The sequence below is a fragment of the Lagenorhynchus albirostris genome, chromosome 5, assembly GCF_949774975.1.
Source record: "Lagenorhynchus albirostris chromosome 5, mLagAlb1.1, whole genome shotgun sequence".
In the NCBI taxonomy this organism is placed as follows: Eukaryota; Metazoa; Chordata; class Mammalia; order Artiodactyla; family Delphinidae; genus Lagenorhynchus; species Lagenorhynchus albirostris.
Window position 1 is genome coordinate 63967207 of NC_083099.1, and position 21244 is coordinate 63988450.

Sequence of the window (21244 nt, forward strand, 5' to 3'; positions counted from 1 at the left end):
TGAGAATACTAAGCCACAAGCCATTGAGAGTATAACTGTACATACTTGGAAGACATCAAATTCTAAACAGATGCTACTTGTGTGCTCCCAGAATATCACTTCTGAAGCCAGCGCCACACTTTCTGAATACCCACCATATATATAAAACACTGTGTAGTACAACTAAGTCCCCGCAGTTAGTATCCTTACTTGTGTAAATTCACTTTTATTAATCTATGCAGCATTAAGATTAAACTCAGAGAAGGTTCTCTGAGAGCAAGAGTATGAAAAGGAGAGGAAGGGGAGGAAAAGGAATAGAAAGGAAAAACAGTGCATTGGACATCTTTTAATATTCATACATTCTACCACATTTTTCTCCCAGCATAAAATTTTACCTCTCCTTAAATAGTTCAAAATACCCTTGCTAGTTCCTAAAATCTTTCGGGTATTTACAAGCTGATTTGTTTCTGGGTCTGAAATTCAGACTATCTCTGGCTAATGATAATAAAGTATTGGGTTGGCCAAAAAGTTCGTTTGGGTTTTTCCCGAATGAAAACCCATCTTACGGAAAAACCCAAACGAAATTTTTGGCCAACCCAATATTTATGGACTAACGAGGGAGGTACTGGGAAAAGTAACAGATTTTGAGCCTAAACCCCTGTCCTGTGACCTTGGATAAGTCACTAAATTTCCCTAAACCTCAGCTTACTCATCTAAACAGTGAGGATAACCATATCTTCCCTTCCTTGTGGAGTTTTGGTGAGGATCAAATAAGATAATAAACATGCAAGTGCATTATAAACTGTAAAGAACTGTTTGATTGTTAAGAGATTATTATTCACCTCCCACAAAGCTATAAAAATTAAGCCTCCTTGGAGGTGTTACATTCTGGATACTTTTTCCTTCTTTTTTTAAGACCAATTTATCCTTGTTTTTATTCTTAGAAATGGGAAAATGGTTATTTACTGGTTGCTAATTATAAAGAAGATGGGTTGCTATTTGAGGAATGGGTATTTAATATATGTGAGAAGCACTGGTCTTTGAGTCTGGGGACCTGGATTCTGGTCACCATTACACCATTAATGTGGATGAGTAATTGGATGCCACTGGGCCTCTATTTTCCCACATATAAAATAGATGTAACAATGTCTGCCATATATCTCAGACATGTTTATAAAAATCTAATAACTAAAGTCCTTGGTATTTGCTGCTACTATAGAAAGGAAAAAGTTACATAGGAAGCTAGAAATAAAATTACCTAGGACATCTCAAACTCTAATTGGGAATTTAAGATTGAGAGTTTTTTTAAGTCACATTATTCTGTATAATCTACAAACATAAAATACATCCTTTCTACTTGTACAATTTGATGTGTTTTGGCAAATATATACACCACAAACAAGATACAGAATATTTTCATCATTCCAATTTTCTCCACGTCCTTTTGTATCCAGTCCCTTCCTCCCAGCCCCAGTCCTTGCTAAAAAGATATCTGTCTTCTATTCCTATGGTTTTGTATTTTCCAGAATGTCATATAAATGGAATAATATGATATGTAGGCTTTTGTGCCTGTCTTCGTTCACTTAGCATAATGCATTTGAGATTTGTCCATGTTGTGGTACATATCAATAGTTCATTCCTTTTATTGCTGAGTATATGCCACGGTAGAGATTCTGGGTACTTTTTCTGATGAACTCCTGAGATGGATAAGATGGCAGCTAGGGAGTTCCATCCACAATTAAATTCCTATTTAAATTAAATTCCTATTTAATTCCACAATTAAATAGGAATTAATTGTCTTTTGACTTTATCCTCCCTCAATGGACAAGAACTAGTTTTTTAGCACATAGTTTTGCTTTTCGATAGCACTTTTATACCTGCGGCCTTGCCTCCTGCCTGCTGACCAAACCCTTTCCTCATCAGTCATCCATCAATGGTTATTAGCTGTTGGTCGCCACCTTCCCCCAGAACTGTCAGTCAAGAGTGCTGACAAGAGCCCAGCTGACGCCTTCCTGAGAGAAAATGCTTCATCTGTTTCTCATCAACAGCACATGTATAAGGAAACAGCATATATAGAACAGATGAACAAAGCAACCAATTTCAGTACAATATTAGATTCTGCCAAAGCTATTGCTTCATTCCTAGACAATAACCCATTTCTCCAAGTAGGCAATTATTGCTCCTGGTATTCAATTACATTTGGTATGAGTTTTTAGAAAACATTTTAGCCTGGTCCCAGATCCCAGCTGCTAGGTACGTCACGTGCCCTGCTTCCGAGCTCTTTCACAACCCTCTGTCTTTGCACCATTCTAGTTTCCTTTTGAGTGCCACCATGACCACCCAGAAATTCAGGGGCTGGGAGTTGCAGACAGATAGCTCATTATAGGGACAGGCTCTTCTACCTTAAGAGTAATTTCATTGGGGGCTTCCCTGGCGCAGTGGTTGAGAATCTGCCTGCCAATGCAGGAACACGGGTTCGAGCCCTGGTCTGGGAAGATTCCACATGCCGCGGAGCAACTAGGCTCGTGAGCCACAACTACTGAGCCTGTGTGTCTGGAGCCTGTGCTCCGCAACAAGAGAGGCCACGATAGTGAGAGGCCCACGCACCGCGATGAAGAGTGGCCCCCACTCGCCGCAGCTAGAGAAAGCCCTCGCACAGAAACGGACACCCAACACAGCCAAAAATAAAAATAAATAAAATAAATAAATTTTAAAGAAGAGTAATTTCATCATGAGCAAGTAGGCGCTTAGGCACAAGCTGGGCACTTACGTGGGGAGACAGTAAAGAGGACTCATGCCAATCAAGATTTGGACTTGACAACCTCTAAGACCTTTCTGACTCAGAATCTATGTTTTCCCACTACTTAGCCCCTCAACATCCTGCTTCTCTATTCCTCAAGCTAGGCTGGAGCTGGCTCAACTTCTTTTTTTACTTTATAAAAATTGTGGTAAAATATATATATAATTTGCCATTTTAACCATTTTTAAATATACAGTTCAGTGGCATAAATTACATTCACAATGTTATAAAACTGTCACCATTATCTATTTTCAAAATTTCTCACTACCTCATTAAGCAATAACTTCCCATTCTGTCTTCCCCCACAGCCCCTGGTAATCTCTGTTCTACTTTCTATCTCTATGAATTTGCCTATTCTAGATATTTCATGGAAGTAGAATCATACAGTAGTTGTCTTTTTGTGTCAGGTTGGTTTCATTTAGCATGTTTTCAAGGTTTATCTATTTTGTAGCATATGTCACAACTTCATTCCTTTTTATGACTAAATAATATTCTACTGTATGGATATACCCTATTTTATTTATCCATTGATGTATTAGTTCAGCTTCATTTTGACACATATTATGAGAGAGAAGAGAAGCAAGGTTTGGGTACAAGAGCTTCAGTCTACTGATTGAATAACTGAAAGACTGGAGAAGACAAAAACCTTCTAGATGTTACAGCCTTTCCCAGGCCTTATGTGGGTTATAAAGAGGATTCCATTCATGACAGTAACCCAACTGTCACTGTATTTTTCCCTTACCTGCTTACACAGGACTTAAGTACCTTGTGAAGCACTCCGTACTCCCTCCCTCCACCTTACATGCAGTTTGGGGGAATCCCCAGTAACGAGTCGGAGGGATCTCAAACAGCCTCATATTAATGTCTGCCCTACTTTCCAGTGACTCTGGCTGGAACAGTACTCTTCCACCAAGCATCTGCTGGGTATTACTTTATTGGTTAGTACTGTTTTCTGCTGAAAGGCTGTAGTCCCCAGCTGGCATCCAGTGGATGCTGCCGTATCCTTAAGGCACTGCCATCACCCACCAGGAGCTGCTATTTTATGGAGAAGCTCTGGACCTCTCCATATTCCAAAGTTGCACATTGTTCTGTTTATGCAATGAATTGTTCCTTTCCCTGTTGAGTTACATTTTGTTAAAGGTCACAGAATAGTGCTGATTATGGCCCAAAATTTTACAGATATTAGTGGAACAAATGGGAAATGCCTCTCCACTCCTATGTTGATGGCTTTGTTATAGGTCAAGATCACACAGGATTCCTTCTTCCCTCATATTTTCTTTCATAGACTCCTTAATCTCTGTGCAAATTGGCTTCAGCCTGCCCACCTCCATTTCTTAGTTATGCCCAGAAATGTCTAAATTGCAGATTAAGTGCAAATTGGAACTCCTATTACATAAAGATTCTAAGTATAGTGATGGAACTCCAAAATTAACATCTACCTGTAACACAGTACCTTTGGGGAAAACACATTATTAATCAGTACCTGGTGTTTTCCCACAGAGGGAACTTCTTTTGGGAAATCTACTTTCTTAATAAGTTTCAATCTTGAGAAGGTTTTCTTTAAGTTTCGCATTCCCATAAGCTAGACGTCAGGAGGTTTATTTCCTCTAGAATTTAAAAAATCCGATCTGTGATATCTGATTCCTCACTGCCAGAGGGAGGTATTCCTTTTCCTGGTCCCTTCTTTAAGTGCTGGAGTAGAATCTACTGACATGTTTTTCACAAAAGAGGATGCTTTAAGGCCCACATTTGGCCCTCTCCCTTATCCTTCTTAGGTCCAACAACTCTTGATTTTCATCTTTGGCCTCTTAAAGCTCAAATGCTCTTCCTACTTCATGACTTTGATCTGATGGCTGAGAGAACAGCATTACCTGGGGCTCAGCCAAACCTGCATTTACTGCTTAGATACAGTCAAAGACTGTTACCAAACAATGGACAGTGCATTCTAGAGCTCCGCTCTTTGATGACGTTGGCTGTCAGGTTTGATGCCCGAAAGTCAACTAACAGAAATCTCTCCCCAATGGTCAGTCAACATATATATATGTGAAGATCTAACGTATTATAAACAGATAAGTAGGATGACCACTTTCTAAATAATTGCAATATTATTTCCTCTATAAAAATAAATGAAGGACTTCCCCGGCGGTCCAGTGGTTGAGCCTTTGCCTTCCAGTGCAGGGGGTGTGGGTTCGATCCCTGGTTGGGGAGTAAGATCCCACATGCCTCCCAGCCAAAAAACCAAAATGTAAAACAGAAGCAATATTGTAGCAAATTCAATCAAGACTTTTTTAAAAAACGAGAAACAGCAAATTTGGGGAGAAACTTCTGTAACTTCTACTTAACTTCTGTAACTTCTGTAACAACTACTTAAGCATAACTTCTTCCATGATCTAGAGAGATCATTTTTAACATGAATCTGAAAGTAATAGAATAGCTCTAGAAGAAGATGATACAATTAGAAACATTTGGTTACATATCTAGCCTTCACTAGAAATTATTTTAGATCATCTCATTAGCTTCTTGGGATAGTAGTGTGTACATAATTTGAGGAAGCGTCTCCTTTAGCTGCTTTTCTAGAAATGGTCTGTAGACTATATTCCTGCAGAGATGTTCCTACCTCCTAAAATTTAGATAAATTGGTCTGAAATTCAATGCCCTATGGAAAGTCCAATGTCCTTTTTAATACTTCTGTGAATTCCTGGGAGATTTATAATTTCATGGACACTTTGACTCTGTTTGCTTGGGCCCCCATTCCTGCCATCTTTTGGTTGTTCCTTTATCTTTTTCCTGTCTTTGACCTAAGCATGAAGTTCAGCACATTTCCTTGATTTAAAAAAACAAAACAAATAAGAACACTCTTCCAAAGTCAAGGTGAATGTCAGAGGCTTTACTAAAGGTTTAGGAAATTGGAAGAGGCTTACATTTTGAACAACTTAAATCACACATTAGATATCCATCCCTCTCCTAAAATTTTTGTCAAACTACTAAAATGTTTGGCCGTGCTCTTTCTCCTCCTTCCCCTTCTCTCTTTTCTTTTCTTTCCCCCACCTCCAAATTCCCGTATAATTCCCCATATTTTTATCCCCATCTCCTGCTGTTCTTGCCCCTTGGATCTTCTATTCCAAATATTTTCTCAAGATATTTTCATAAACAAAGCCTAGGAGGAATTCTGGTCCAAATGTAAAGACAATCATATTGTCACTGACACATGCTTGTACCATATGGTTATCAGAGCTGTTCTTTCTAGCCAGGCTCTCTCAGCCACCATCCTGACTTAAAATTGAGCTCTTTTGTTCCAGAGATGATGGCTAGCATGCCAGCTGTGATGTTTCTTTTGGTTAGTACTGAAAGAAAATTAGAAAAGACAGCACTGACTGTCTTTGAGTACTGGACTACATACAGAAAATGGGGTGAGGAGTGGGGTGGGGTATGCAGATACACTAGCATGAGATATTTTGCTATCAAATAACATTTATTGAACATCTATTCTATAAGGCTCTTTAGTAGAAGCATACAGGGGGGAAAATCTTGTACATGATCCTATGGTTATATCAGGGATTAAAACTCCTGGACTATTAACAAAATCTAATTTGTCCTTGCCTAGGCTGAATGGAGAGAAGAAGTAAAAAAACACTTTGAGAAGATCAAAAGTGAAGGAACTTGTATCCACCGATTAGATGAAGAACTGATTCGAAGGCGCAGAGAAGAGCTCAGGTCAGCTGATGTCTCCTACTTCACCTCTTCTCATTCCCAGGTCTTCAGATATTAGCAGGAACCCTTGCTGTGAATCACTTCATTTTCTACACACCTTGCACTTCTGCTGGTTATTGTTATTCTCTTTAAAAGTTGGTCCTCCCTTATATCACTTTTTTATCGTCTCCCCCCCCACCTGTTATCCTCCTTTATTATATCTCTGCAACAAAGATTCCTGGAGCAATGCTATTTGTTTATTCAGCCGCTGTCCTAGGTAACATGAAAGGTCAGAAGTTTATAAGATGTAGTCCCTGGCCTCAAGAGGCTCATAATCTGTCAAGGGATAGAACACATGTTCTCAGATAACCACTAGATTAGACAGGATCTGTAGTGTGGATAAGTATAAATGAGTGATGAGTGACCGTGCTTTAACTGCATATTTCCCTTAACATATATTATACTGTATTCTTATTAAGATATTGCCAATACTGCACAAAGGCTGTACATTATACATAAATTGCATTCAGTTTTATCTGTAGCCCTCCTGGCTATCCTATATGGCTGGATATGACCCTTAACAATCAACTAAGTGGAAAACTTGGATTTCCCATCTCCCACTCACTCTTGTCTGAGGCTTTGCATCAGACAAGGGAGTCTTAAATTTAGAGGGCCCTTGGGCAAGTGCTTTTGAGATAAACCACCCTGTTCTTGTTTCATTAGAGCTGACCTTAGTTCTCCCTCACATTCATCAGCTTCACTGCTTCCGTGTTTTCTTTGATAGGCATGCTTTGGATATTCGTGAGCACTATGAGAGGAAACTTGAGCGGGCTAATAATTTATACATGGAATTGAGTGCCATCATGCTGCAGCTAGAAATGCGGGAGAAGGAGTTAATCAAGTATGTATCCAGACCACTGTGTCCTGACTGATTTGGGTCTATCCATTGGCTGAAATGTACTACTCGTCCAGGTTGCTGCTACTCAGAACTGGCAGCTATTTTATTCATCCACCCAGCATTCCTTAGGGCACGTGCCGGGCACAGGTCCCCGTCCCGGTGAGGCTTACAGCTGAGTGGAGCTGCCACAGAGCTGGTTCTAGGGGACTATGCGCTTGACAAGCCTTTGCCACTTCAACCTGCCGAATGGCTCAGGAAAGGGGTCCTCATTTCCAGAAGAGCCTGGTGTGGATGCATGGGAGCTTACTGCCCCCTGGGGAAGTAAGGCAGCTGCTGCAAGTGGTTCAGGGTATTCCTGAGAATGGTGAGAAACCCTGGGGTCCTGACTAAAACAGCAGCTGCTGAAAATAAGTAGGACTTCAGCCACTGCTGTGTGTCTCATGAGGCATGTTGGGGACAGGAGGGTTGGCCTCCAAGTCCATCTGCGACCTGAAGAAAAAAATGAAGTCAGGTTAGTTTGAATTTTTTTTTTTTCCTTTTTAACCTGAAGAGCCGCCTTGCTATTCTTCAGATAGCCTGTATCTGTTAAGTATGGCCAGAATCTCTGGGTAGAGTTAACCTGTGAAAACATTCTGCCCAACTTTTCTGTCTGCGGTGAATGAGACATAGCTTTTTCTTTCATTCTTCAGGCGTGAGCAAGCAGTGGAGAAGAAGTATCCTGGGACCTACAAACGACATCCTGTCCGTCCAATAATCCACCCTAATGCCATGGAGAAACTCATGAAGAAGAAAGGTGTGCCTCACAGACCTGGGATGCAGGCCAAGCGGTGAGCACCTGTACTGACCTGATATTCAGATGAATGGGGAAACATGCCCCTAAAATACATGATCAGATGATGGTGGGTGTGGCCACACGGTACCACGTCGTCAGCGCACTTGCCTCTAGATATGGCCTAGGCAGGTGGGAGAGAGTGTGTCATGGACTCCAGGAATCTAGTTTTTACTGTCTGAGGCTTTGATGTTTATTACCTTAGCATGGAATAATGAAAAGAGAAATGAACTGGGGGCCAAACAGACCTGGATTCAAATCCTGGCTCTGCCTATTAGAAGCTGTGTGATTTGGATCATGTCACTTGACCACTCTCAACCCCATGGGTAAAACGGTGAAACTATAGCACGTGAGATTTCTTTTTCTTTTTTTGACCCCTAGTGCACAGAATTGAGTTCACCATAATTCTTGATTTATGCAACATTGGTCCACGCATGTCCCACTTTTATTTATTCATTTAGTTAGTTCTTTTTAATAATGTAATAAGTGCCTGTAAATCTACCACCAAAAACAAAAGCAGGCACTTTGATAAGTACCTGTGTCTAACCATATAGTTCCCCTCATCCCACTCCTGTGTGGAACTTTCATGAGGTTTAAATAAGACAACGTGTGAAATCACCTAGGAAATCATAGTTGCTCAAAAAAAATGGGTTTTTTAATTGTTTTAAAAGATGCCCTTTCCCCTAATTATAACACATTTTCCTTATATTAGTTTAATTTTAGAATGCTCTTCCAGTCAGTTTTTATTACCAGACTCTGCTAGAGCCTCATTCCTCCCAAGGAATAGAGAGTTGACCCTATCCTAAATTAAAGCAAAAGAAGGAAATATCCCTTAACCTGGGCTGTAGACCCAGCAGTGAGACTTGAGCTAAATGCAGGAAGAATAAAGACAGTGAGAAAATGCAAACCAAGCGTGTATTTTAAGGCTTTCAGAACAGTGACCATTCCAGCACAGCATGACTAACATAAATCTAAACTACTGAGGGATAACTACATGGATTCATTCCAGTTTTGCTTTTACTGACCATCTTCTGGTCAAGCTCTGAGAAACTGTTTTCAGTTGGCACCCGGCAAAACCTTCCAGGAATCCCAGCACCTCTCTTCTTTTGGTGTACAAACGAGGCACAGACTTCACCTGCTGGCTCCTCCCTGCAGTCTGCCGACAGTTAAAACAAAGAGCACTTTGGGAGAAAATAGTACTGTTTAATTTTTCACAGTGTGAGCTTGTGTTTACTTTTATTTTGCCTGTGAGAAATGCATTTGCAAGAGTTTGACAGCACCAGTAGATGCTTAGTCAGTGAGCTGAACTTGTCTGCAAAGGTAACCCGGAGTAGGTATTAGAGCTGCAGAGAGTTATGCTTTCAGTTGATTGCCCCGTGAAAGATTTATGTTTCAGATTACTTGGACAGTCCAGTGATTATGGAGTCAGAAGGCCAATGCCCACTGAGGCGATCAGAGAGGAGAAACCATCCACTATCCTTTAGCCTTGGTTTCAGTTTGCATTTAGTTAGGGACTGAAAAGAGAGTCGGAGTTCAGTGATGGATCCACCAAGCCCATCACAAGTGAGTATAGTCTAATAAGGTAATCTAAATACTTCATAATATGGAGAAGCTTGGAATGGAGGAAGAACTATTTCTCGGTGTCCAAAAACTTGGCTTCAAGTTGTGAGTTTTGCCATTTACTAGCTTTGTGAGAGACACAAGCCAGCTAAGTTACCCTCTGATCCCTCAGTGCCCTCATCTGTAACATGGATATTGTAATGGTAGGAAACTTGTGTTTTATATATTGTAAATTGCTTTGTCAACTGTGAAGCACTGTCTCAGCGTTATTCTTTGCGTTTTGCACTGCCAGGTTCAATAAACACAGCCTTTACCTGACTTAATGGCACTCTCACCTTAGCTTTCTTTTAGATCCCGCCATAGCCAGTTACTGTGTAAGTATTGATAGATGCCCTAACTGGGCCTTGGAGGGCTCTCTTTCCTCAATAAAAAGCCCCAGGACCTCCTCGATCCAGATGCCTTCTGTGCCACAAGTTGGCCAGCTGACCACAAAGCTGTGACTCTGAGACAGGAAGATGCTGACAGCAGCACAGTACCCTACCCGCCTCATCATAAACCAATTATACCTGGAACTTCTGTGCTAAGACAAGCCTTTAACTGAACTTCTCCTGAAAGAGAAGAAAAACCCATCTCCTATTGCCGGATGCCTACTGATTTCCTGTGAGCCTCTTCAAACTGTAGTCCTTAGTTCAGCATCATCTGAGAGCGTGGCTGCTAAATGCAGGCTCTTAGGCCCCATCCCAGACCCGTGCAGTCATTTCAACAAGCTCCCAAGTGATTTGTACGCACCTTCAAGCTGTATTCTGACGTCCAACAAGCCAGACTGTCAAGTAGGAGAGACTTCTTGTCTGGGTTCTAATAGTAATGAGCTGTGAGACCAGGAGCCACTTTGGCTGGGGTTTGGGTTCTTCATCACATAGGATGAAGGCAGGACTGCATCTGTGGTTTCCTTACAAGGTCTGGGACCCCCTAGGGCCTGAATAGAGGTGTCTCTGAGGCCACTGCAGGGGTAGAGAGGACAAGGAGGGGGAGCCCCATGGGAGGGGCTTCTGCTCTCCCTCCTCTCTTCAGCTGTTCTACTATATCTGGGTTTGGGTTTTTTAAGATATAATTGACATATAACATTATATTAATTTCAGGTGTACAACATAATGATTCAACATATGTGTATATTACAAAATGATCACCAAAATAAGTTTGGTTAACATCTATCACCACACACAGCTACAAATTTTTTTTCCTTGTGACGAGAACTTTTAAGATGTACTCTCTTAGCAAATTTCAAATATCCAATACAGTATTATTAACTATAGTTACCATGCTGTACATTACATCCCATGACTTATTTATATCATAATTGGAAGTTTGTACCTTTGACCCCCTTCACCCATATCGCCCACCCCCTATTCCCACCCCCACCTCTGGCAGCCACCAATCTGTTCTCTTACTGTATCTCTTTTATATATTGGGTTTCTCATAATTCATTTGAGTAAAGGATTCTGTTGTTTTTTTAAAAAAAAAAAAAAAAGAGTTTGGACCCTCCAGCTCTGAAATCTCCAGCTGATTTGTGTCTGTCTGGTCCGAAAGAAGGGTGGGGCTACTCTTTGGGAGGAAGGAGGTAGCGATACTACCTGGCATCCTAGAGTCTCTGCCCTGAATCAGTTCTTCAGTTTAGAAATCATTTATTGGTTGCCTGTGTGCCTTGGTGTTGGTGTGTGTAAGGTTTACCTGCAGGCTCTGGGTTCCTCCTGCACATGAGCCACGTGACTAGCTCAGTGGGCTGAGAGAGGCCCTCCTCCCTTTAGGAACACGGTAGAATACCAGGTCGTTCGACATGAGCCCTTCTCTTACTGGCTCTACGCAACCTCCTGGGCTCTCTATTAATTCCCCCTCCTCTACTGCCACCTCCTTCGGCCCCTTCCTGAAACATTTATTGAGTACCTACTGTGAGCAAGACTCCTTGCTAGTGTCCTCCACATGCAAAGGTGGATATGACTTAGTAGCAGCCCTCAAGGGGACCATGTCTAGACGAAACTCCCTGCATTTAGCCTCTTGTCTAATTAACTGAGGTTTCCTTCTCTGGTCCCAGACCTCTGTCCTTTGTGATCCCTCATGGGATCCATCACCAGATAGATTTCTGATCGTGAGCAAACACCCATGCCTGTGCCTTGGCATATTGGCACCAAGCTGAGAGCTGATACTATGAGGAAGAGGTCAAGAAGCCTGTAGGGTAAAATTAGAATTTAAAGGGGTTTGAGTACTCAGCTAGTGAAGCACAGAATAAAATCCAGAAGGAATAAAGGGAATCCTCTGTAAGTGGACATTAGGTTGTTTCTAGCTTTCTGCTATTTTAAACAATGCTTTAACATAACATCTTCCAACATACATCTTTGTGCACATCCGTTATCTCCACTGGATAAATCCCTGTGTATGTAACTGCTGATCCAAAGATTATGTGTACTTTAAGGCCTGGGATACATTTCCCCAAACTTGAATGTGTCTTCATGTGTTTAAAACCAAACCTGTTCTTTTCTCCCAGGCCAGATCTGTTGAGATCTGAAGGTATCCCCAGTGTGGAAGTGGCTCCCACTGCATCCCCTTTGTCCGGAAGTCCCAAAATGTCCACCTCCAGCAGCAAGAGCCGATATCGGAGCAAACCACGCCACCGCCGCGGGAGTAGCCGAGGCAGCCATAGTGACTTTGCGGCGATCTTAAAAAGCCAGCCAGCCCGGGAAAATTCACCCCATCCCACTTACCTGCACCAGGCTCAGTCCGAATACCCTTCTCCCCATCACCGTAGTCCTCTGCAGCAGCAACACCAGCAACCCCCTCCTGCCACGTCTCAGAGTCACCGTCCCAGACTCGATATGCACGGACAGGACGTTGCAACCTGCGCCAACAACCTGAGGTATTTTGGCCCCGCGGCGGCCCTACGGAGCCCACTCAGCAGCCATGCTCAAAGACAGATGCCTGGCTCCAGCCCTGACCTCATCTCCACGGCCGTGGCAGCAGATTGCTGGAAAAGTTCTGAGCCCGACAAGGGCCAGGCTGGCCCCTGGGGCTGTTGTCAGGCTGACCCCTATGACCCCTGCCTCCAGCGCAGGCCAGAACAGCATGGGTCCGTAGACGTCCCCTCTGCCAAGCCCGTGGGGAGGAACCCCAACCTTTTCAAGCCACCAGCACACAATCCCCTCTCGGAAAATGCCCAAGGTTCTGAGAAAATGGAAGAAAAGGAATTCAGCGGCTGTGGGTCTGCATCATCCCTCAACACCTCTCATCACATCACCCCCCCAGCGCTACCTCGAAAAACAAGGCCCCTTCAGAAGGTAAGGTGTGATGACAGCCGCGGTGTGTGTCACTGCCTTCAAGGAATGTCAGAGCCTGTCATATTCTATGCAGTATAAAACGTACATAAAAAATATGCATTTTGTAAAAGGATGAGATAACAAAAGCATAAATAGCAGTTTATTTACTTTTAATACTTTCCACACTGCTTAAGTGATGGACTAAGGAGTACACTTTGGAAACTCCTGAATCAGGGGACTGATTCAAATGTAGATAATTTATCAATGAAAAATAGCCATATGTTAGCAACATGTCATCAAAATAGTTTGGAATCTGCTACTCTAGCCTAGTCCTAAGGGATGTAGCAAGAAGGAAGGCTCCCGTTATAAAACATGTTTGGGAAACAGTATTCTCTGTCCCCTCTTGGAGCTTCCTAAGCTCACGTTAACAAATCCTAGGCTTTGAGAAATCATGCAATAACCTTGTTTAATCCAGCACTTCCCTCACCTATGTGACCGTATTGCCTTTTTAAGATAACATCTATTAATCCCCCATGGAACTAGCTTTCTTCACAGTATCGCCTTAATTAATAACCGTCATGATCCAGCTGGTTCTCAGTCACTGAAACCTGTTCCTCGCCCACTGGCTGCCTGTGGTTTATTAGCTGGGAGGCGGGCTACCTCTCCTCCCTTGTGGGTAAGAGCCCAAACTTGGGAGTCAGACCTGAGTTCAAAGCCAGGCTCTTCCACTTATTACCTTTATGAACACTGGTTTCTAATCTATGAAATGGGGCTAATAGTGGACCCTGTCTCATTGGTCGATGTGAAGATTAAATGAGTTAATACATATAAAGCATTTAGAACAGGACCTGGCACGTAGCAACCTTCCAAAAATGTGAGCTCATCTTGCTAATGTGTTAAAAATAACACTATGTATGAAAAGTATTTAGCACAGAGAAAACACCCACTCAATTCTAACTACTGTTTCATATCATCATCGTTATCAGAAGTTCAGTTGAAGGAATGAAAATGTCTAAAATGTAAATGAGGATGTTTTGGTCAGCTAGACATTTACTAGAAATGAAGTTGAAGCTGAAGGCCACTGTCTCAGAACTGTATTTCTTCCTCCGCATACAGTGCTGCTATTGACTGAGCTTTCCCAGAAATAAATTGTGTTTCAGGTAGTGCAGTGGATTTGGGCTAAGTCAGTCTTTGCTCCTCTGACCCCTAAAGCCAATAACATAATTTTTTCGTAACAACTTTATTGAGATACAATTCACATACCACACAGTTCTCCCATTTAAAGTGTATAACTCAGTTCTTTCTCTCGAGTTGTGCAGCCATCACCACAACCAATTTTAGAATATTTCCATCACCCCAAAAAGAAACCCTGCACCCTTTAGCAATTCCCCCGTCCCCTCCCAAGTAACATGTATCTTTGAACCATCCTGATGCCATTTTGAGGCATCCGTGGGTCTGCAGGCCACGGAACACACCCCTTCTACTTTTGGCCTCACTAAAACCACACTCCCACAGAGCAGCTTAACTTCTCTCTGCTGAGATACACTCCCACGGGTCTTCTAGGGGGAAGTGCTCATCTCCACAGTCAGGATAACTCCATCCCTGTCTTTCCTACGCAAAAAAGCACATCAGAATACAAATGGGTAAAAGTGATGGATTGTCAGAAATGACTTTAAAGGTAAATTATCCTCAATTTTTGGTACAGTTATTTGGACCCACTTACCCACCTCACAAGGGATTGTAGTAATCCCGTGCATTAATGGCAGTTGATCTGAAGTGGGGCTGTTCCTATGCCCTGGAAGGGAAATGGAAACTTCCCTCACAGGGAAGATCATGTTCTCAGATGGGACACTTACCCACCCTTCCAGATCAACCACAGAGCCCCAGCAATGATGAGGCCTCAGATGTCCCAACCAGAGTTCTCTTGTCTGTGCCCACATGCTGACTCAGTCATGTGCTAAGCACCTGCCTTGTATGCAGTGTTGTATTAATGGTGGAGGAGGAATACAGTACAACAAGATGGGGTCTGACCCTAAATAATGTATGTCTTAGTTGTAGAGATAATGTAAGCATAATAACTATAATATTAGTGAAAAGGTGATTGGTACATAAAAGGGGAAAAAGTAGTTGTTGGGCTTTGAAGAACTAAAAGATCACCTCTTATTGGAGTCTCTATATCAGAGCCTAGAACCACAAGTGACAATGGTTACAAGACACCACCCCAAAATCCAAGACCTCTTCTCCAGTTTCCCCTCTTCAAGTTCAGGGCCTTTCATCATGGACACCCAGGGAAAGTTGCTAAATGAATGAAGAGATATATGTTTAAAAATGACAGCAAGCTACCACTCAATGTCTTCGATGAAAATTAAATCTTTTACAGGGACTGTGTGCGTGTGTGTGTGTGTGTGTAAGAGAGAGAGAGAAAGAGAAATAAGACTCTTCCCTCCTTGTTCTCCTCAGAGTGGAGATGACTCCTCTGACGAGGAAGAAGGGGAAGTAGATAGTGAAGTTGAATTTCCACGAAGACAGAGGTAAAACCAATAAACACATGTGATTGCCTTCAGTGTAATCAGGGAAAATCCTGAGTTTGCCCTCCGGTTCGATCACAGGCTGCTTTCTAACAGCCAGCTTGTAGGGAAGTTGGAACCTACCATTGCCCATTTTGGCAGCTGGCTATGCACAGCAGATTCTAGTTTATCCAAATTCACTAGATAGGAACTGCAAGATGGGGAAAATAAATATGGATTCAAGGTTATAATTGACAACATAGTGGGCAGTTTATGAGAGATGGCTGTGCTGTTTTATGGGTAATTTTACTGATTTCTAGTGTGCCTCCCTATATTAGTCTGCTCAGGCTGCCATAACAAAATACCACAGACTGGGTGACTTAAACAATGGAAATTTATTTATCCCACTTCTGGAGGCTGGGAAGTCCAAGTTCAAGGTTCCTGGTGAGAACTCTCTTCCTGGCTTGCAGACAGCAGCCTTCTTGCTGTGTCCTCACATGGTGGGGGAGAGAGAGAGAGAGCTTCATCTTATAAGGCCACAGGCCTGTCAGATTAGGGCCCCACCCATATGACCTCATTTAACCTTAATTACCTCTTAAAGACCCTCTCTCCAGATTCAGTCACATTGTAGGTAAGGCTTCAACATATGAATTTTGGGAGGATGCAATTAAATCCATAGCACTCTCCATGCCTTGGGTTTTATACCTCAAATTAAGTATAATTAAATGAGTCGAGTCCTCCTTCCACCCATCCTTAGAAATAGCTTCCTGCCTAGCCAGCAATAATAACTTTGCTTATAGGACTAAAGAAGGACCACACCCCTCATTTCTAGAATTAAGAGCTGCCCTTTTGTAGAAGTATGGAAGGTAGTTTTCCTCCCAGGAGGCCTTTTCTGCTACTAGGCATCTGTTTTTGAAGAGGAAGCCTTTAAGAATCCCCCGGGAAGGTTTGTGTACCTACCCAGAACCAGGAATTTCCTAAAACCAAGGGACTTCTAGTACTTTGGTAAATTGTACTCCGGGTGCCTATGCTGTACACAAAATTGAAATCTGTCCTCATCCCCTGAGCTATTCCTATCACATTGCCATTGCTGTCTTGTTGTTTCCTTGGACGCTGTGTTTTCTCCTATGCAGGGACATTGAGCCCGAATAAAATGTCTTTTCATCCTCTGACCTCATTCTACAGGCATCGCAATTATGTTACTTCCAGCTTTTGTTCTTATGACCACCATTAACTCAGCCCACCTGATGGCTTCCCACCTTTCTTTCTTGCTATGATGCAAAATTTTAGTTTTACCTCATGGTTTTGCTTTTAATATTATAACATTCTTCTCTCTGTCTCCCTTCTGCATTACCAGACTTTCTTTCTCTCTTTCTCTCTTTCTTTGTTGGATCTTCATTGCTGCACGTGGGCTTTCTCTAGTTGCGGTGCGCAGGCTTCTCATTGCAGTGGCTTGTCGCGGAACACAGGCTCTAGGCGCGCAGGCTCAGTAGTTGTGGTTCAGGGGCTTAGTTGCTCCGCGACATGTGGGATCTTCCCGGACCAAGGCTCGAACCCGTGTTCCCTGCATTTGCAGGAGGATTCTTAACCACTGTGCCACCAGGGAAGCCCCTGGATTACCAGCCTTGAGAAGGTGTGAGTCCTACTTTAACTTCCGTTTCCCACATGGGCTTCCTCCATCTGGCCTCTTTTCATGTGTCCTTGATGCCACCCCCGCCCCCAGCCCATCACCTGGCCTGCCCATCACCCAAACTCAGATCATATGCCATCAAAATCGCTTTGTACTAAGAAATACAGAAAGATCAGACAATGACAGAGGGAAAGGGCAGTCTTCTTTTTTCTTATTTGTTTTGTTTGTTAAGTCAGCATAAGCTAACAGTATTCTTATTTACTAGGCTTCTTGCAAACAATGGAAAAGAAATGAGGAACTTTCATAAATCCCCTCCCCCTACCCCAGGAGCTTTGCCTCATCAGAGCTAAACCCAGATGTTACCTGGAATGAGCCAGCAACTGGCTGGGCAGCGCCCACAGCTGCAGAGTGAATGTTCCTTCCAAGCACATTTCTGTTGGGGGTCGGCCTTCTGGGCCGCTCTGCCCCATGAGAAACGCCCCACCATGCCCAGGCAGGTAGGGAAGGACATGGTGGCACATGAGTAGACCTGGCCCGAGCCCAGCTCTGCTGTGTGGCCTTGAACACGTCACTTCCCTTCTCTGCCTCCAGTTTTCTCCTCTGGGAGAGGAGTCAGACCAGAGACTCTCCAAAGTCTCTTTCACCCTTGAGAACCTAGGGGGTTGATTCTCTGTGTATAAGAAGCACACTCTCAATGTGAACGTTTCCATACCACACCGGTGTACACAGTGTCATTAGACCAGCGGATTTTCTCAAAGACCAGCGGTAGCCATCAGTTTTGGAGCGTTGTGTGGAGCCACACAAACATATAAAACAAACAGAGCTCAGATTTCTCTCTCTGTTGCTTGAAACAGTTTCTACCTTTTGGGATTTGACTCTCCCTCAGGGGCAGGAAAAAAGAACTAGATCACCTCCCACCAAGGCTGCGACTGACAGACAAGGAAAGGAAAGTAAGGACTTCCCTGGCGATCCAGTGGTTAAGATTCCACGCTTCCACTGCAGGGGGCGTGGGTTCGATCCCTGGTCAGGGAACTAAGATCCCGGGGCATGCCAAAAAAAAAAAAGGAAAGTAGCCGTTCCTGGGACTAAGTTCCTCTGGTTCTTTGTGGTTCTAGGCCCCATCGCTGTATCAGCAGCTGCCAGTCATATTCAACCTTTAGCTCTGAGAATTTCTCTGTGTCTGACGGAGAGGAAGGAAATACCAGTGACCACTCAAACAGCCCTGAGGAGTTAGTGGATAAACTCGAAGACCGCCTGGCAGAGAAGCTAGATGACCTGCTGTCCCAGACGCCAGAGATCCCCATTGAGATATCCTCGCATTCAGACGGGCTGTCTGACAAGGAGTGTGCTGTGCGCCGTGTGAAGACGCAGATGTCTCTGGGCAAGCTGTGTGCGGAGGACCGTGGCTATGAGGTGGGGGGTTCTCCTCCCTTCTCCTCTCATCACTCTTCCCTTCCTGGAGCTCTTTGGGTTAGAACATGCTCAAGTCCTTAGGGCCTTTACAATCATCGTCTAGTATATAAGATAAAACAACTGCCTCCATGAAGTCAGTAGAAGTACAGAGATAACAGAGTCCCCCCAGAATGGGGGCAGTTCTCCCAAAGGAAGCACAGACACGGAACTGCTCAGGAACCCTTCATTCCAAGATTTCACTCAAGCATCACTTCCGACCCCATCTCCCAACCTGGTTAAGGGTGTGAGCTTCCCTCCTCTGTGTCCCCACCAGCCCCTACATGCTATCAGAGCACATGTAACACTTTAGTTCACAGACGGTACTGCCTTCTGAGAGGCACGATAGCATAGTGGTTGGAAGTGTAGACCCTGAAATCTGACTGCCTAGATGCAAATCTCAGCCTTTCCACTAACTCACTGTGTGACATTGGGTAAGCCACTTAACCTCGCTGTAGGTCAGTTCCCTTATCTGTAAAATGGGTATGATAACAGCCCCTATTTCATAGGGTTGTTGTGAGGATTGAGTGGATTAATAGATGTTAAAGCACTTACAGCAGTGCCTGGGACATAGTAAACAATATATGTAGGGCTTTGGGGGCACTGTTATCACTGTCATCACCTTCGTCATAATTGCCATCATCATCTTTATATGTCTTCTTTCTCCGTAAACCCCACAAGGACAGGACCTGATCTCCTTTATCTTAGCGAGCAACCCAGCACAGCGCCTGTCACATGAGAGGTGCTCAAAATATGTTTACTGAGTGATTGCAGAAAGGAATTAAGGTCTTATGTTGTCTTGACTTTGCAGAATCCTATGCAGTTTGAAGAATCGGACTGTGACTCTTCAGATGGGGAGCGTTCTGATGCCACAGTTAGGACCAATAAACACTACAGCTCTGCTACTTGGTAATGAAAGAATACCTACCCTGAAGATCTCATGACTATACTGGCATTTCACATCCATCCCACCCCCAGACTCTTCCCACTCTCTCCCTGCTTTTTTGTCTGGGAAGAGAGCTGCCCCATCTTTCTTACCCCTAGACGTGAGCTGCAATAACAGGAACATGAGACTTCACAAATCTCTGGAAAAAAATATCCAAATGAAATTAAGTCTCACTGAACATTTCAATCAAGAATGGCAGGGATCTATTTTATTGAATATTCTAGCTACTGTAACACTGATATTTATTTTTGTTTGACATTTTAACACTTTGTACTGTAAAGAGTGAACTATATATGATAGAGAGAAAGACAATAATTTCTTGCAAAAAAAAAGAGAGAGAGAGAGAAAGAAAGGAGGAAAGAACAGAAGTGGAATTCAGGAGCAACATCCTTGGGAATCTGTGGAGCCAGGAGGTATTAACTGCTGCTTGAACAGGGGACCAGTTCCTCTGGCCATAAGTGACTGAAGAAGAGCCAGAGCAAGACATACTGAACATTTTAGAAAACAAAAACAGCAAAAGAAAAGCAATTCCAGGTAATCTGTGAACAGACCACATTAAATTCACCCAGCTTGTCCAGATGGGTGATGGAAAGACCTAGACAATTTTGGAGACCAGAGACTTGCACCCAAGGCCTTTGAGGGCATGTGCTTCCTCTAGGAGGAAAAAGAAAACTGCATGTGTCAAAGCTGATCTCATTTTTAAAACGCTGAGCAGCGTTGGTAGTGAGACTTACAGACAGTGTCCAACCTTGTCCTTGACAAATTTTCTGCTTTTTATGCTGTCAATGTCACTACCTTGGCAAATGCATTACCTTGGCAAATGCATTACCTTGACCAATGTGTTGATTTTTCAGACTCAAGTGCCAGTTTCCTGTAGCCTATTTCCTTTCCACCTGTTGGCCGCTTCTTTTAGGGAAAAAGGGGGCAGGGGAGGGAGAGCCTGAGGAGGAGAGAAGGAGAAGACAAAAAGAGAATGTCCAACAGTGTTGGAAAAGCAAATGTGGAATTTGTAAAAGGACATTCTCAGAATGTCTCAGTTCAACTACGTGCAGAAGATGGGATCACCCCACCCTGGAACCAGGTTGCTTTTCTACTAGAGTTTTATTGATTTAAACAGAACAGTCCTTGAAGACAGCTAGGAGGTGTGTCAGTCTGCCCGATGTCCAATCCCAGACCATCCCCCATGTTTTTATTTGTTAACTCATTCTATCCCAGAAGCTGTAGTGACTGGCTACCACTATCAGAATAAAGGCAAAATAAGCAACTTGCAAAGGGCAACCCCTCCCCTATCACGATAGCATTTTTGTTAAATGCTACTTGTAACATGTATTTGGATCAATGTAGTTTTGAATAATTGGATTTGGAAATTCATAGAAAGAACAACTGATGCTAAGCAGAGATTGGAAAAATATTGTCCAAGGCATGAGGTCCTTCCTGTCTCTAGGGTCATGGGCTCTGAGAAACATCCCAAGGTACCTCATGGTACCTTGGCTTTAAGGAAATTTTTATCTAGAATTTTATATAAAAACAGATGTTGGCCTAGTTCCTGTCTCTGTCTCCAAAATCAGTTAAAGCCAAACAACCTCGAAGCTCAAGACCTGGAGAGGGTGGCTAGACGCTCTGATATTGCATCGGACTGGACTTCAGGAAA

The 21244-nt window shown here is 43.2% G+C and overlaps 1 protein-coding gene across 1 annotated transcript in view; it reads left to right on the forward strand.

Moving 5' to 3' along the window:
- Nucleotides 1-19695, forward strand: part of MAP3K13 (mitogen-activated protein kinase kinase kinase 13) — a 46685-nt gene extending 26990 nt beyond the window's left edge. The window contains exons 7-13 of the mRNA XM_060150220.1: nucleotides 6384-6493; nucleotides 7254-7370; nucleotides 8057-8194; nucleotides 12296-13082; nucleotides 15522-15592; nucleotides 18314-18611; nucleotides 19459-19695. Of these exons, the coding sequence (XP_060006203.1) occupies nucleotides 6384-6493; nucleotides 7254-7370; nucleotides 8057-8194; nucleotides 12296-13082; nucleotides 15522-15592; nucleotides 18314-18611; nucleotides 19459-19560 (1623 nt within the window). The 3' untranslated portion in view covers nucleotides 19561-19695. The remainder of the gene's footprint in view (nucleotides 1-6383; nucleotides 6494-7253; nucleotides 7371-8056; nucleotides 8195-12295; nucleotides 13083-15521; nucleotides 15593-18313; nucleotides 18612-19458) is intronic.
- Nucleotides 19696-21244: the final 1549 nt, after the last annotated feature.